The sequence below is a fragment of the Anabrus simplex genome, chromosome 1 (genome assembly GCF_040414725.1).
Source record: "Anabrus simplex isolate iqAnaSimp1 chromosome 1, ASM4041472v1, whole genome shotgun sequence".
Classification (NCBI taxonomy): domain Eukaryota; kingdom Metazoa; phylum Arthropoda; class Insecta; order Orthoptera; family Tettigoniidae; genus Anabrus; species Anabrus simplex.
The window spans coordinates 1,038,594,373-1,038,611,772 of record NC_090265.1 but is presented as its reverse complement, the minus strand read 5'-3'; the positions used below and the strand labels follow the sequence as shown (position 1 = coordinate 1,038,611,772).

General features: G+C 36.9%; 1 protein-coding gene across 2 annotated transcripts in view; it reads right to left on the bottom strand.

The window, feature by feature from the left end:
* ttm50 (tiny tim 50) overlaps positions 1-17,400 on the bottom strand; it is a 124,732-nt gene that overhangs the window by 32,118 nt on the left and 75,214 nt on the right. For both annotated transcript variants that reach the window (XM_067149510.2, XM_067149518.2), the window contains exons 6-7: positions 14,504-14,635; positions 10,440-10,563 (exon numbers count right to left, since the gene is read on the bottom strand). In XM_067149510.2, the coding sequence (XP_067005611.2) occupies positions 10,440-10,563; positions 14,504-14,635 (256 nt within the window). The remainder of the gene's footprint in view (positions 1-10,439; positions 10,564-14,503; positions 14,636-17,400) is intronic.

The following is a 17,400-nucleotide window of genomic DNA, read 5'->3' as shown; positions in this document are numbered from 1 at the left end:
CTCAGGAGTTAGTTACGGCTGTAGTTTCCCGTTGCTTTCAGCCATGTAGCAGTATCAACACAGCTAAGCCATGTTGAGTATTATTACAAGGCCATATCAGTCAATCATCTAGACTACTGCCCTGCAACTTCCGAAAGGCTGCTACCCCCTTTCGATGAACCATTCCTTAGTCTGGTCTCTCAACAGATAACCATCCGATATGGTTGCACCTGCGGCTCGGCTATCTGCTTCATTGGGACACGCAAGCCTTCCCCCGCGGCAAGGTCACATGGTTTGCATGGTACATTTAATGTACTCAAGAGGCATTCAGTGTTTGACAACATATTGGGGTAACCTTTTAGAAACGCAGTATTGGTAATTACTTTTCTTAATAAAGAAAACGCTGAAGGTAATTTACTACAACTGTCTTTTAGTACTTTAAGTACAGTACTTCAAGTTCAGTATTTCATCTACCAGTAATCATAATATGACACAGGTACTGCACAGATTTCTATGTTTCTGTCAATAAGATTACCTACTTGACAGATGATGAAAATAAAAAACACAGTAAGACCAGGTTGTAAGGAATTAAAAGAGTAGGACATGACTTTTCTGTTGATTCTCCTTCCTAAAAAAATAATAATAAATTTGCTCTTTGCTAATATATATCAATAGTATGCTTGGTAATATTAGTTTGAAGTAGGCTATCTCTAGACTTTGAGATTGGCTTGTAAATAAGATGGCTACCAGTAAGGCACTGAAACTTACTGATATACAACCCCTCTTAGAAAGTAATGATGATTAGGAATGTCATTTTTTCAGCAAAATTAGTAGTAATTTTAGTAATAGTATGAGCAATGCTCCTGAACAACAAATAGATGTGGAAATCGAAGAGGAAGTGCAAGGAGAAGACTGTGTTACAGCTCAGCAGGCGAACTGAGTACGGACCCGTGATGCTAATAAAATAAAATGTTTTTAATGTATCCTTGTTCCACAGTTCCCGGTAAGAAGGCCATTTATTTTTATGTACAGTAGAAGTCCGTTATAGCGAGAATTCATAACGGCAAAAAATTTGCTCTCTATAGCAGATTGTCGTTATATCCGATTTTTGTAAAAGTCGGGTAAACCCCATACACATTAAAATCAGTATGAAATGACAGTCAGTTTGTTCAAAACTTGCGTTTTTGCGGATAATATCCACACTACGGCTTACTTGTTTGTTGTTTTTCAAAATCCGATACTACGTGAAAGTGTGTGTTTAATTTCATTCTGAAAAAAATATATTACCGTATTTCTCCGAATCCAAGACGACCCCGCTTTTCCCTTCAAAAAATTTTAATCAGGCTTAAAAGAGCTTTGTAAAATCATATGAATGTCTTAGTTATACAGTACGCATTTTTAGACTATTTGCAGACGCCGAACATTGGCTATAGTTATGCCGTATTTTTTTGCGGCTGTAAAATTATGCTTTATTTCAGCGGGTTTAGTAACCATTAACTTAAAATTGACGTCATAATATCGAAGGGAACTCATTGAAAAATTGCCGGCAATACACATTCCACGCGTCTCTACAATATGACGATCCATCAGGAAAATATTCTTGTTTACTATAAAACTGTTACTTTCACCTTTCACTCAGCGTCAGATATAACTGGCTGCCGCTACACACACGTCTTGCTTGCTGGATTCGGCCAACTTCAGCGGCTAGCGAGTTATAGGCCTTAATCGCGAACTTTGAAAGTCAACGAACGAGTTTATTGCGTCGCGGTATGGCAATTCCGCCCTTGCATTTTTGTGCACATACCTCACAATTTCAACTTCGACTTCTTTAAAGCGTCCTTGTTTCGGGCCTGTGATTGCATTTTTTGTGCAGTACGCATTTTTAAGCTATCATTGTCTTCACGGTAATGCCGAATATTGGCTTTATTTAGGCCTATGCTGTATTTTCTTGCGGCTGCACAATTATTATACATTTCCGAGTGTTTAATAGCCATTAACTTAAAATTGGCATCATAACATCGACAAGAACCCGTTGAAAAATTGCCGGCAATACCTGTTCCACGAATCTTTACAATGCGACGATCCATCACAAAAATATTCCTACTGTCTACAAAACTTGATTTTACTAAGCGTCAGGTACAGCAGACGCATTATAACTCAGCTACTGAGTAGCCGTGGCCTTTCTAAGAATTCGAAGACTCGCATGTTTTGATGCCATTCTGCAGATTTGAGAAACGTTTTTGTAGATCATAATAGAATGTCATTCTCTCTTCACTGTTTCCCAAGATCCAGTGACGTTACACATAGGCACAGTACAACCGGTCGCTGTGGCTAGCGATGTATAATAAAGAGACGGTCGTTTATTGTCAACGAGTTTTGTGTGTGCGCACGCGGGGGTGAAAAGAAACAGCGTGATTACTGCGGTAGTTGCCAGTGGTGTTCATTACTATCAAGCCACGAATGCAAAACGACCCTTGATTTTTCACAGGAGACTCTGAGAAAAAAAAACCGTTGTCTTGGATTCGGAGAAATACAGTATCACTCCAGAGGCTTCTGTGGCAAACATTTCAGTTTTCTTCAAGCGGCATCACCTAACCTAACCTAACCTAACCTAACCGTATATGTATCATGAAAACATATTTGAAACGTATGTAGGGAAATTATAACCTCCTCGCTAAAACTTGATATGGGAACAGCTTTCCGAAATTCAACTAGACGCGAGAAAATATAAACTATCCTCTGAAATCAGTGATGTAGCCTACCGTGCCTTATTCTTACATTCTTACTCAATTTCAATACACGGTATACCAATTAAAATTAAGAGATCGTTTTCTTCGGACTTTACTTTTAACGAGTTAACAACTGCTATAGGCCACGTTATTTACACATTTATTACGAAAACGTATTATCCCCTTTCATTTCGAATTTTTGGAACAGCAGTCGACGGGTATTTCTAATCGACTCCAACATCGCCTTTGAAAGTTGACGAGAGAGCTCGCAAATGCACATAGCGCAAAAACTATACCGTACCGAAGATGATCAATCGCATTTTGTGACAAACATTTCACTTTTGTTATTCAAATAGTGTCACCTATCCTAACTTAACTGTACTCTATGTATGATGAAAACATACTTCAAACGCCTGTAGAGAAATTATAACCTTCTCGCTATAAATTTACATGATAATAGCCTTTCCGTAATTTAACGGACGCGAGAAAATATAAACTAACGTCGTAATCAATGATGCACTCTGCCACATCTTGAGGTGTAGGCCTATCTCATTCTTACTCAATTGCGGTATTTAGCATTAAAATTAAGCGATCGTTTATTCAGCTTTTATCTTTAATGAGTTAACAACGGTTATCGGACACGTTACTTACGCATTTATTACGAAAACATGTTCTCCTCTTTCATTTTCATATTCCTTGCGGAAGAGCAGTCGACTGGTATTACTAATCGACTCTGACATTGCCTTCGAATGTCGACGAGAGAGCTCGCTAATGGGCGTAGCGAGAAAACTATACCTACCGAAGATGATCGATCGCATGCAGTATAATGACTGGGTGAATAAATATCGGCAACGGAAAAAATCGAGCGTGCATAATCGCTCATAATAACGGATGCGTCATTGATAGGGCTCTCGCTGTAACCGAAGGATAATACACAGTTTAATATAGGAATTTTGAAGGGACGGATAAATGTTATCATTATAACGGGGTTCTGGTTATATGCCGTACTCGCTATAGCGGACTTCTACTGTATATTTAAATGTTTAATGGTCTTGTAAGAAACTTCTCATGATATGAAGCAACACTATATTTCCTCCAAAATAATCCCAGCCCCAATACAGTTTCAATCCAACGAACATGCAGGGCTCAATGGGTTAACTTAGTCTACCTTATCAAGGCAATGCCAATGTATAAGTAATCATTTAATCATTATTCTCCGATTGAAATTTCTTTCAAAATTGAATTATTAAGAAAGTTTAATTTTTTTGTAAGTTCTACATATACTGTATATATTTTATAATGTTGTTATAAAAATATACGTATTAATCAGTAGAGGGTAGCTGTTTTTCTGTATTAAATTATTTCAAACAAATCTACTGCCCATAAATGTCAATTTAAGATGATTGCCAGTCTATGCAATAATGACTTACGTAAACTCACATTTAAATCAAATTTAAGAACTAGTGAAATTTATATTCACAGTGAAATGGAAATATTGTTAAGGACTGTCATTAAATTATATGTAGGCATATAAATTAAGATCTCCATAAAGGAAAACTTAGATATTTACAGTATTTCAAAACTTTGTGTATGGGAGGTACTCCCGCACCGTGCATTTAAATTAAGCGCCTTTGAGAAGGCCTTCTATAACATAAACTCTGAAACTGCCAGAGGAAGAAGTCTGAATGTTTTTCGACAGAGGTCTCTACTATTACAAGTGATGAAAATCATTTTTCGTCCGTATTGAAAGTTTCATAAACTGTATATAGGATAATATCTTTTGTTTATTTCCACCTATTCAATACATTACAAGAAGTTGGCATTTACTTTAAAACATTATTCAGATGAGACATGTTTCGCCTCTCACTGTGAGGCATCTTCAGTCATTATCAAAAACCTTATTATTTTACCAGGCATCTGGTTAAAGATATTCAAAAATGTGTTTGATGATTATAAGAGAGGTAAAATTTACGTTAGTTATAAACATGTTCATGAAGTAACTAAAAATCTAATATATTGATAAAAACATATGTAGTTCTTTGTTGAATAGGACTTGTTTGATTGTACTATAGTAAAAGAAGATGGCTTGAAGCCGTAGTCATTAATAGATGTCTAATACATAGTGGAAGGCATAAAATATCAGTTCTATGAGAATATACATTACATTCAAATGATACTAGAAACTAGTGGATTCAAAGGTAGTAAATATAAAATGTTCAATGAAATAACTATAGATCTAATAAAATGATAAACACATATGTAGTTCTTTGTTAATTAGGACGTCGTAAGATTGTACGGCTTAAAGCCGTAGTCATTAATAGATGTCTAATACATAGTGGAAGGCATATGAAATCAGTTCAATGAGAATATATAATACAAACAATTGATACATGAAAACTGGTAGATTCATAAGAGGTACATTTAAAAATGAAGGCGTCATGTAACTATAAAAGACAGTTGATGGCTTAAAGCCGTAGTCAAAGTTTGAAATGTAGGTCAAAAAAACTGCTAAATATATGGTAAAAAGATATAAGTCAAAATATACAGCTTAGTATAAAAAATATGAACGAAAAACATTCCAATTGCTTGACAAAAGTTACTTGACGTTGGCATGCGTTTGTCCGTGATATTTACTGGTCAACATTTCGTAGGTTATTTTAGAATTTATTCGGCAAGATTGCGTTGACAAGAAGTTCACCAGATGTTTATAGTTGGCCTAATTTGTAAAAAGAAAGTTGCAGAGATGATGATGGGTGGAAATTCTCAACGTTGGTATGGTTTTCTGACGTGAAGGTTGGAGAGCTGTTGTGTTCTTCTTCGATGACAATATATATATATATATATATATATTACATTATTGAATATTTACATTATTAAATATTGAAATAGTAACATTATTCAATAATGTAAATCTTCAGGACAAAAAGTTTTTTAATATTTTCAAAACAGTATCAACAAACACCCCTACGTCAACAAATACATCATACCCCCCTCCCCCTCCCATCTTACGTAATTCCCCTCCACGCGCCATTCATAAACCAATAAATGATACACACCCCTCCGCTTCCCCTACCATTCACAACTCCCTCCCGTTCACGAATCACAAGCCTACAACTCCGCCTCCTCCCACCCCCCTCTAGCCAGACGACATACGTACAACACAAGGAGTAAAAACCGTTAGTGACCATTAGTATCCTAATAGCGCCTCACACAGCTTGTTAAATGGGCCTACAACGCCATAGGTAAGCACCAACATTTTCTCACTAACAACACTTAAACAAAACCTTCCCATGTTTTCTTTCATTCTCGTCAAAATTAACTACAGTTTTTTCTTCATTTCAGAACCATTCTATAACAACAATAATTCAACAGCTTCATCAAACTTCCATAATACTCTTCAAAAGTATAAATTATTTACAATCAACGTTTTATAAAATAAAATAAAAAATTTAAAAATAATATATATATATATATATATATATATATATTGTCATCGAAGAAGAACACAACAGCTCTCCAACCTTCACGTCAGAAAACCATACCAACGTTGAGAATTTCCACCCATCATCATCTCTGCAACTTTCTTTTTACAAATTAGGCCAACTATAAACATCTGGTGAACTTCTTGTCAACGCAATCTTGCCGAATAAATTCTAAAATAACCTACGAAATGTTGACCAATAAATATCACGGACAAACGCATGCCAACGTCAAGTAACTTTTGTCAAGCAATTGGAATGTTTTTCCTTCATATTTTTTATACTAAGCTGTATATTTTGACTTATATCTTTTTACCATATACAGTAGAACCTCGATAATTCGAAATCGGTTAATTCAAAATCCCACGTAATTCGAAGAAGCTCTCATTCCCGGAAACATGAGATACAGTTTTGCATGTTATTTAAAATGTTTAATTCGAAATACGGATAATTCGTAATCCGAAGTACATTGTCGGCCCCATTACCGAAATTCAGACTTTTAATTCGAAACTGCCTTTACATTTTAAAACAATAGTATGATACAGAATAATTTCAACTCAAAATTTATCCGCGTCATAATAGAACGCGTGTTCCGGAACGTGGAGGGGTAGCTTTCCGCACTTACACTCACTTCGGTGGGTCTACAGTGCGCTTCATGATTGCCAAGTTGAATGAAATCGGAATTCTTTGGTATTCAACCTTTTAAGGAACGCCGTAATATCATGCAACAGGCAGTGTGCGGGAAAACAGAATGCGCGAACACTGGCGATGCCGACAGTTGACGAAAAAGCGTGGATCATATAATAAATTCGTAGGCACCGAACAATACTGTCATTGCCGATGAAACTGCATTTCTTTATTTTAATGCGAGCCCAAACGGTCTTATGGTTTTAAAGGAGAAAGTGCCAGCCGGAGAATGGTACAAGGGTCGGGGATGGGGGTCATAGTAGTGCGTTGCAATTGCAATGCACATGGAAGCGAGAAACTTTATCTCCTCGTCATAGAAAAGTTCGATAAGCTACAATGTTTAAAGGGCGTCTGGCACTTTCCATTCTAGTACAAAGCATCTAAAAATGCAAACAGTACTGATATCCAAAAAATAATGCATTTGCACAGGGGAACCAGCATAATTTATCCTCGTCTTTGAATTGTGTGATTTTTTCTTTCGTTGCGTGAGGTTATGTTCGTCAGTGATTTATCCAAGTGCATTATTTGAACATTGTAAATGCACCTTGTTGGATACATTTCGGAAATAGTTTTTCTATGGCATTGGAAAGGTTTAAACTGTGAATCGAGGTGATGGCATGTATTAATGTGTCTTAGAATACTTTGTGACGCGGCAAGTGTTTACATTTCTGAAGTACAAGAGAAGTGCCATGGCGGGAAATCGTACAAGGATAGAGTCATAGGAAAGTTTGATTTTAAGGGCATCGGGTACTTTCTGTGTAAATACAAGGCATCTAAAATGCATACAGTATAGTACTCCAATGAATAAAGCACTTGCACATGGGAGCCAGCATAGATTTCTCCTCGTCTTTGAATCGTGCATTTTTTTTTTCTTTCTTTCATTGCGTGAGGTTATATCAATTTGCCAGTGAGACATGTAAGTGCATTATTTGAATACTGTAAATGCACATTTTTGGATAAATTTTGGAAATATTTCTTTTTTCATGGCATTTGAAAGGTATAAACTGTGAATCAAGGTTAATTGCATGCAGTAACGGGCCTTAGAACATTTCGTAACGCGGCAAGGGTTGGTACTTCTGAATTGCCAATTGGCGGTTAATTCGAAATCACGTAATTCGAAGTCCGATTTTTGAGTCCCAACGACTTCGAATTAACGAGGTTTTACTGTATTTAGCAGTTTTTTGACCTATATTTCACACTTTGACTACGGCTTTAAGCCATCAACTGTCTTTTATAGTCACATGACGCCTTCATTTTTAAATGTACCTCTTATGAATCTACCAGTTTTTATGTATCAATTGTTTGTATTATATATTCTCATTGAACTGATTTCATATGCCTTCCACTATGTATTAGACATCTATTAATGACTACGGCTTTAAGCCGTACAATCTTACGACGTCCTAATTAACAAAGAACTACATATGTGTTTATCATTTTATTAGATCTATAGTTATTTCATTGAACATTTTATATTTACTACCTTTGAATCCACTAGTTTCTAGTATCATTTGAATGTAATGTATATTCTCATAGAACTGATATTTTATGCCTTCCACTATGTATTAGACATCTATTAATGACTACGGCTTCAAGCCATCTTCTTTTACTATAGTACAATCAAACAAGTCCTATTCAACAAAGAACTACATATGTTTTTATCAATATATTAGATTTTTAGTTACTTCATGAACATGTTTATAACTAACGTAAATTTTACCTCTCTTATAATCATCAAACACATTTTTGAATATCTTTAACCAGATGCCTGGTAAAATAATAAGGTTTTTGATAATGACTGAAGATGCCTCACAGTGAGAGGCGAAACATGTCTCATCTGAATAATGTTTTAAAGTAAATGCCAACTTCTTGTAATGTATTGAATAGGTGGAAATAAACAAAAGATATTATCCTATATACAGAGGTCTCTACTGTCAAACCAGGTGCTCCCTCTGATGAGAGGATGGACAATTAAAATTCAAGATAAATTTGGTTGTCATTAGTTGGTAAAACTGAATTGTTTATGGATTGTTTTTTGTATTCTAAAGTTATCAACACTTCCATCTCTTCCCGCCAACTTAATACTGTAACCAATAGGGAATTTTGTACATTTATTTAAGTAACCAATGAGAAAATTTTGATATTTATTTGATTATCCAATAGAAATTGTGAATGTGTCAGGGCTTCGGCCCGGAGAAATCTGGAACCTTCCTCTCCGCTATAAAAGTTGGGACCGTTCAGGCCATATTGTCTTTCGATCGCTCCAGTCAAGCAGTCAAGATGTTTAGAGTGCGTTCATAACGGAGGCAGGAGAAGGGCTGCCTCGTCCATTTCCGGGAGGTCCCCCAGCTCAAGATAATGGCAGACTCCGTGTAATCATGTAATAGTCTCTGAAAGGTGGTTCAAGGGGAAGGTTACAAGTTCCTTCGTAATGTAACTTCTATTTCACAATGAAAATTCTCAAACAAGTCTAAAGATCCTAATTAAACTTGGGTATTAAAGACTGCAAACCCTCTTGTATTCGCCTTCAACTTGGCTTTTGAGGTGACTACGTTTTCGTAAACCTTAATTAATCTCTTCCTTTTGTACTTAAAATATCTCTCCATCTAGTCACCTCCGTAGTATAGGCTTAGCCTCTGTAACTCTGTAACTTAGGGCCATCAGTCCAAATAGGGTTTTAGGTATTTTTCTAGTGCATTTTAGAGGAGTGCAAGTGCCCGCCTGCTAACATTTTGATTTTCGGCCAGTAACTTTAACCTTTTCTTTGAATTTTAACTATAGCCAGGTACAATTGGCAATTATTGCCCCTGTTAATGTTCACTATTCTCATTCTCTCTACCTAAGTAATTTCGACTGTTGAGCAGATAAGACAGTATCTACTGTTGGGTTTTGCTAAATGTAGATTGTGCCTTAAAGAAGGCTTGGAACATGTAAATCTTAGAGAATAGTCTCCTAAAGAGTAATTGTGTAGAGCAAAGTCGCTCTTCCGACTGGTGTAAAATTTGGAGCTCCGTCTCCTTGAGTATGTATTGAAGGGAGCAATAGTGTTCTTGTTAAATTTGTTACTAGGGAGCTTCAAGCTCATGTTATTGAATTGTTGTCAATCTTTCTAGTATTGTTGCTCAAGCTCACAAGCTAGACTTTGTACCTGATTGTTTGTTATTTGCTTAGCAAAGTGTAAAGTTTGAAAAGAAAAGGAGAAAAAAAAAAAAAAGGGAGGGGGAAGGAAATATAAATCGCCCATTTTAAATTGCTATTTAATCTTTCTCTATTCACCCATTCATGCCAGCATCTTCTTTCACCTCTCTGTTCCACAATATCACCGTAACACTTTGGATGTGATTTTCTCAAAACAGTGTTTTCAGACTTAAGCTGTTATTGTACCCATCGCCTCAATTACACTCACTGGCTGGGTTTCAAGGAATTAATTCAATCTGTGCTGTAGAAGAAGTGTAATTCACATTTCTAACTTTCCAATACCAATCACTTGTTTAATTCCTGCAAGTAAACTATATGTAACAAAACAAGCAGCTAATAAATTATACCTGAATGAAAGGATACATACTTCGTAAAAAGGCTGCCAAATCAATCAATGTCTGATCATCATCATTTCCTTTCCACCTGGGTATAAGCAGCAAATTCCTGGGATGAAACTTCACTGATTCTCGGTTCCAATCAACCACAATCACCTACAAAACAAAAGAAGAAAGGCATGAAACTCTGTCAGAGAAAATGGCAATTGTTTCAATTCTGTAATATATTAATAAACAGAATGGCATAATGTTTAGTATTTTTGTTCACGCATGAATTCCCCAGCCTTCCCTGGAAGTTTTCATGATATTTACATAATCCATAAACCCATAATTTGGAATACCACTCCACATGAGCATCTAGACTACACCAGAGTTCTGCTCTGAGTTAAATCCGTACGTTCGCAGCCTCCACTCAATTCAGTTCATACCACTGTATTCGCTGCCTTAGCCCATATCAGTTCACACGTTTGCTGTGGGCTAGTTTGAGACATAACAGCAATTTAGGAGAAATGCGCATTGCAGCCTACGTGGCTTAGGCTGACCAACTGTAGCACTGAATAGCACTGTGACTAAAACACAAACACCTTATGTTAGTGTAATTTGCACAGACAAGAAATAAATACCCTCACTTGACAAGGTACATCACAATCTTCTGCGAAGCACAAGATACTCTACGAATAAACATTTTACAAGTTGCTTTAAGTTGCACCAATACAGATAGGTGTTATGGCAACGACGTGATAGGAAAGGTCTAAGAGTGGGAAGCAAGTGGCAGTCGCCTTTCAACAGCCTCTTAATGTCTCTGTGCTAAAATAAGAACACAAATGAGGTATCTTTTCCTTGCACACTTTTGAACTATTCCAGCCCAATACGGAAAGAAAATCAGTCTTTAAGACTAGTATTCTGTAAAGTAATTGTTTTGTTGAAAAAGTAATTTGTAATTTTTTTTTTTCAATTTGCTGCTTTACGTTGCACCAACACAGATAGGTCTTATGGCAATGGAGGGATAGGAAAGGCCTAGGAATGGGAAGGAAGCGACCGTGGCCTTAATTAAGGTACAGCCCCAGCATTTGCCTGGTGTGAAAATGGGAAACCACAGAAAAACATCATCAGGGCTGCCAACAGTGGGGTTCGAACCCACTATCTCTTGGATGCAAGCTCACAGCTGTGTGGCCATAATCGCACGGCCAACTCGCCCGGCAATTTGTAATCGTAATTCAGGAAAATATTTCTCAAGTGACTGTAATGGAGCCCAATTAACCGTACTTTTTTTCCTGTACTCTTCCCACCACTGATCAGTTGTGATCTAGCAGAGGAACTGCTGAAATTAAGGTTTCACACAACAGGAACAGCAAACACCAACAGGAAAGGATTTCCAACTCAAATTAAGTCAACAGCATTGAAGACGTTGAAGAAATGTGAGGTTGTGGCATTTACGAAGGAGGGTAAATTGGTTGCTCTTTCATGGAAGGACAAGACAATTGTGTCAATGCTGAGTACAAGGCACAACAGCAGCATGCAGAAATACGCACCTTAAAGCAGGAAAGATGTTGTACCTATTTTTAAGCCTGGAATGATTTATGATTATACTGATCACATGAGAGGAGTGGACATCTTCAACCACTATATATCAACATATGAATTTGGGAGGAAATCTTACAGTTGGTGGTGTAAACTTCTCTCCTGATAACTGGATGTCTGTGTTGTAAGCAGCTTTTTACTTTTCAACACAGAAAGGAAAGCACAGCAGGAGAAGCCACTGAGGCAATGGCAGTAGAGGAACAACAGGTACAAGAGTTGATTGATAATGTCCATAACCGAAATGTCAACAAGGGAGGACAACAATCAACCAGTAATGAAGAAGAACGACTGAATTGGAAGCCTCACTGCATATATTCTAACCACAAGGGAAATTCTAAAGATGTCCAGTGGGCAGCAACAGGCATAAAAAGAATGGCAGAAGAGAAAAAATGTATTTTAGCAACACATGCACCAAGAAACCTGGACTTCATCCTGGAACTTGCTTTGAAAAGTACCATATGGAGAAGAAACATAAGTAAGGGGAAAAGTGACAGTTTAACTACATGTTTATTACTTATAGAGTGTACCGATTGTTTAATTAATATTGTAGTAAATCAGACTATCACACCAAATCAAACTTCATGTAAGTTTTACCTTCCCTTTTTTGAAGGAAGCTTTTTTGAAGGAAAAAATACAAGGACTACAAAAAAAAAAGTTTGTCCACAATGAGTTAAAGGCTAGGACCAGTTACGTTTTTTCAATTTTTTTACGTTGCACCAACACATAGGTCTTATGGCAATGATGGGACAGGATAGAGCTAGGAGTGGGAAGGAAGCGACCATGGCCTTAATTAAGGTACAATCCCAGCATTTGCCTGGTATGAAAATGGGGAAACTACGGAAAACCTTATTCAGGGCTGACGACAGTTGGGTTCGAACCCATCACCTCCCGAATGCAAGCTCACAGCTGCGTGACCCTAACTGTATGGCCAACTCACTCGGTAAAACCAGTATTCATAGTCGCATTAAGTAATACTAATGTTCAAGTCAAACTTTAAACAAGACTTCATTCCAGATCCCAGTGCAAACAAATAGCACTTATTTCATATAGTCTAACTTTTTGAAACTGAACTTACCGCAATCTGCACTCACTTAAGTGCTACTAATTCAATGAAAGAAATTACATTTTATCAAGTTAAAATGACCCTTGGCTCACTTCAGTCTTAACCTACAAAACAGATTATGATCTTGAGGAAATGGCAGAGCAAATTAGTAAATTGAAAGGCAAGAGCTGTGCGCTCCAAAATGGCACTGACAAAATATAATGGACCCTTTGAATTCAGTAATGAGAACAAATTCAAAAAAAGTTTCATTTTCATTGGAACAACAGTTTGGGGGTAATACTTTTGAAAGTGGAACCAGTTCTAGTGAAACAAAACCAACAAGGCTTGCCTGTTCCCCCAATATTGCAGCTTCTTATTTACGTAAGATTTTATGCCAAAGGAAGCTTTTAAGTTTAGCAGTTGAATGTTACATAATGGCATAATGTACTGCAATTTATCAGCAAGGTAGGGTTGCCATCTTTAGGAAATAAACTTTATGACAGTTCTGTATCGACTAACAAATTCTTAAGAATTTTAATTTACGGGTCCACCTCTAAATACTTTCAACTAAAACTCTCAATTTAAGAGATAAATTTAGTTATATTTTCTTAGTGCATCACAGAGCAAGTATAATCCATCTGACACATGTGATAGTGAATACTGAAGGTAATGGTCCAGCTAAGGGAAGAAAAGATGCCAGCAAGACACACTGTCGAAGTGTAATGTAATGTAAACATGGAAAGCGGCAAGGAAGCCATATGTGTCATGGGGTGGTAAAGCTATTCCAGAAAGAAAGACTGACCAGCCGTGCAACACAAGTGACATTGTTTAGAAAAGTGTCCTGATTATTTGAAGCAGAACATATTATTGTCTCTCAAACAGCTTGCAAATAAAGTGAATCAAGATGCTTATCTGGCAGGTCTTATAACAGTGAGGGCTATACAGTAAAGGCGAGCAAAATCGGGGGAGGGATACCCCATCAAAAACATTTGTGTATAATGTAAGCAAGGACGTCATTACTACAGTTTGAATCTTCAATGACTTTCATTAGGATTAAAGTTATGTCCTAAAGAGTCTTTGAATATGTTGTGCGCAAGAAGGCATTTTGTTGGGGTATACACAATGATTACCATTATTGTATAAACAATGTTGTATTCAGTGAACATTTGCTAAATTCTAGCCCGTTTCAGTGCAAAAACAGGGCAGCTCCAAAAGTGTGTTTACACTTAAACCATTAAATTCATGATTGTGATAAATTAGCACTATGCTGCAATAAAAGGTCTACTTAGGTAGTATGTGCTGTAGATCAATAAAAAAAAATAACATTCATACAAAAGACACACTTATTGTAGAAAAAATATACGGTACTTTCCCACAAGAGCTCCCTGTCCAATATCTTTCTTTTAGATAATCACATTAAAAACTTGTCACCTCTTAACAAAATAAAATAAGGTATATTTCACTCTACACTACCTTACTGAGATCTCTGTTCAGGCATTCCAAATCCTTGACATGATGGCCATCAACAAAGTGAGTAGCATCCCTCACCAGACGATACATAATGTAGCCGTTGGGATCCAGGGCATCCAGTATAGGGAAAACAGTCTGCAAGAAGAGTGTAAACAAATGATTCAGTGGAATAGTATTTATTTCATTTGTTTCTTAATGAAGACTGCCTCACAGAAAAAGCTTAATAAAAAACAATACTTTACCAACTGAACAGACTTAAAATTTAAGAATTTATAATAATGGTAAAATCATATCAATTGACTTTAAAGCAATAGGACTACAAGAAAACTTCATATGCAAATTTACAAAAAAAATTACTACAGAAATTAAAATTAAATAGCATATTGTGCATATCCACCACATTAAAAAATACAATGACCAGCAAAAACTGTGGATCACTTCGTAAAATCTAAATCAGATATAAATAAACAGCTTTTGTTTCAGAAGGTTTAATGACCTAAGAAACATACATTCAACAATTTCTGAGATAAGAGATCATAAATGCCACTATTTGAGTTGCTTTTTGAGGCTAAGTGCAAGGTGCTGATTTTATTGCACTAAAAACCTCTAAACATTTAAAAGCTTCTGCAATACCACAGCGACAGCTATTGATGATTTATCATTAGTTAAACGTCAACACGGAAATGATCATGAAGACCTACAAATAATCAATATGTCGCATAAATTTTGACAACATAATTTCTTCAGATTTTAATTCACATTTGTTCAGTAAAAATGCCTGAGAAGGTGCCACCAGAGCTATTATGTTAATCAAAGATGGATGAAGAATTCCTTATGCTGCAAACGTGATTCATGCATCATTTGGAAGTGTCAGCATGCTATGAGATGGTTCCATGAACTCGGTACCTATCTGAGACAATGGTTGTCAGAGATCTACAACTGCCACGGCTGACAGGTTTCTAGTTCTTCAGGTGTTGCAAGATTGCCACACTACCACAGTCCAGGCCAGAAATGTCTCGAGGCAGTAAGAAACATCGCTGTAAGTGAGAGACTCTACGACGAAGACCTCTAGAAGCCAATTTAGATAAAGAAGACCATCACTGGCGTGCAGCTTACTCCCCAGCACTGAGCAGCACAACTAGAATTTGCCCAACAACAGAACTGGACTGTGGTCACGGATGAGTTATGATTTGGTCTCTGGTCACCTGATGATAGAAACAGATTATGCAGAAAGACTGAGGAGCAATATTCCCCCTACGGTATCTCCGAGAGGATGCACAGCTTGGAGGTGGCTCCGTCATGGTTTGGGGAAGTATCAACTCTAAAATTTGAACTCTGAATGGAGCACATCATCACTGACAAAAGCGCTCTGAATGCACACTGATATACAATCTCAATCTGCTCAATCTGTCTGTGAAAACTTCAGACTGATACAATACAATGCCCATCCCCATGCTGCTTGTGTGTCGAAATTCCTTTGCATCCCAGGCCAGCATGTAGCCCAGACCTAAATTCCATAGAGCATGTAGGGGATGTTTGAACAAAACGTCCAACATAGAAATGTTGACATCTTGAAGAAATGAAAGCAGCCCTGTCGGAGAAGTGGAAGTGTTTTAACATAGAAATGTACAATTCATTAAGCGTGTGTTAAGAGCACATCAAGACCACACCAGTGACACTTCACAAAACTTTTAGATATAATTTTAGATTCTTAGAACTCCAAGTTGATGCAAGTTTCTTCACAACATTGTATCATTTATACTTAGAAATTAGTTGTCTTAAACATAGAAATAAGTAATGTTTAACATTGTATGTTATTTTACAAAAATTAAGGTTCTTCAGCAGCTGAACATGACCTATAATAAAGGCCAAACCAGTACTGTAAACTGTATTAAATACATAAATATAAATAAAAAAAGTACTGATGAGGTGGGAAACCCAGCTTTATAATAGTGAACATTTGTTTATGTTCACGACTAATTAAAACTTTGAAGTAAAGAGTATGCTGCTGCATATAATTATACGCACACAAGTTATTTACACCATCACATGGCACATCTTCATTCTGATTTAACAGCTAAAGTTGTGGCTTGCTTTGCTTTCTTCAGAAAGTCAACAGAATACGTGTCAGTATAACATACTTCAGAACTTATGGTCTTCAAAATGGAAATAACTTCCAGAGTTCCATTAGACGTTGAAAACCTGAACTGTGTCCTGTTTTTCTTCATCAACCTAAAAATTCGTCCACACTCTGCATTGGAAATTCAAGACCTGAACTGTGTCCTGTCCTCCTTCATCAGGCTAAAAATTTGTTCACACTCTGCATTACTATGTGATATGGTAAGAACAGGCAGCATGAATCTAGAGATTCTGCCATATTTATAATGTCCATAATCTTCACAGATATTCAAAACTGTGCCCATTTTGAATCATTTGTAGCTTGATTACTGTTGTTTTTTTTTTTTTTTTTTTTTTACAAGTTGCTTTACGCCACACCGACACAGATAGGTCTAATGGTGACGATGGGATAGGAAATGGCTAGGAGTGGGAAGGAAGCAGCCGTGGCCTTAACGTACAGCCCCAGCATTTGCCTAGCGTGAAAATGGGAAACCACGGAAAAAAATCCTCAGCGCTGCTGACAGTGGGGTTCGAACCCACTATCTCCCGAATACTGGATACCGGCTGCACTTAAGTGACTACAGCTATCAAGCTCGGTAGCTTGGTTACTAGCAGCACTAGATGTCTATCTGAAGAGCCGCAAACTGGCTGTGGTGTTCATTGACAATGTCATCTCGTTTCATTCTCTCTTTTACACAAAACAGAAAACTTCTCCAAAAAGAAATTAACAGAAGAAAACTGTGCTGCTTCAATGGCATCAAGTTTAGCAACCTGGTGCATGT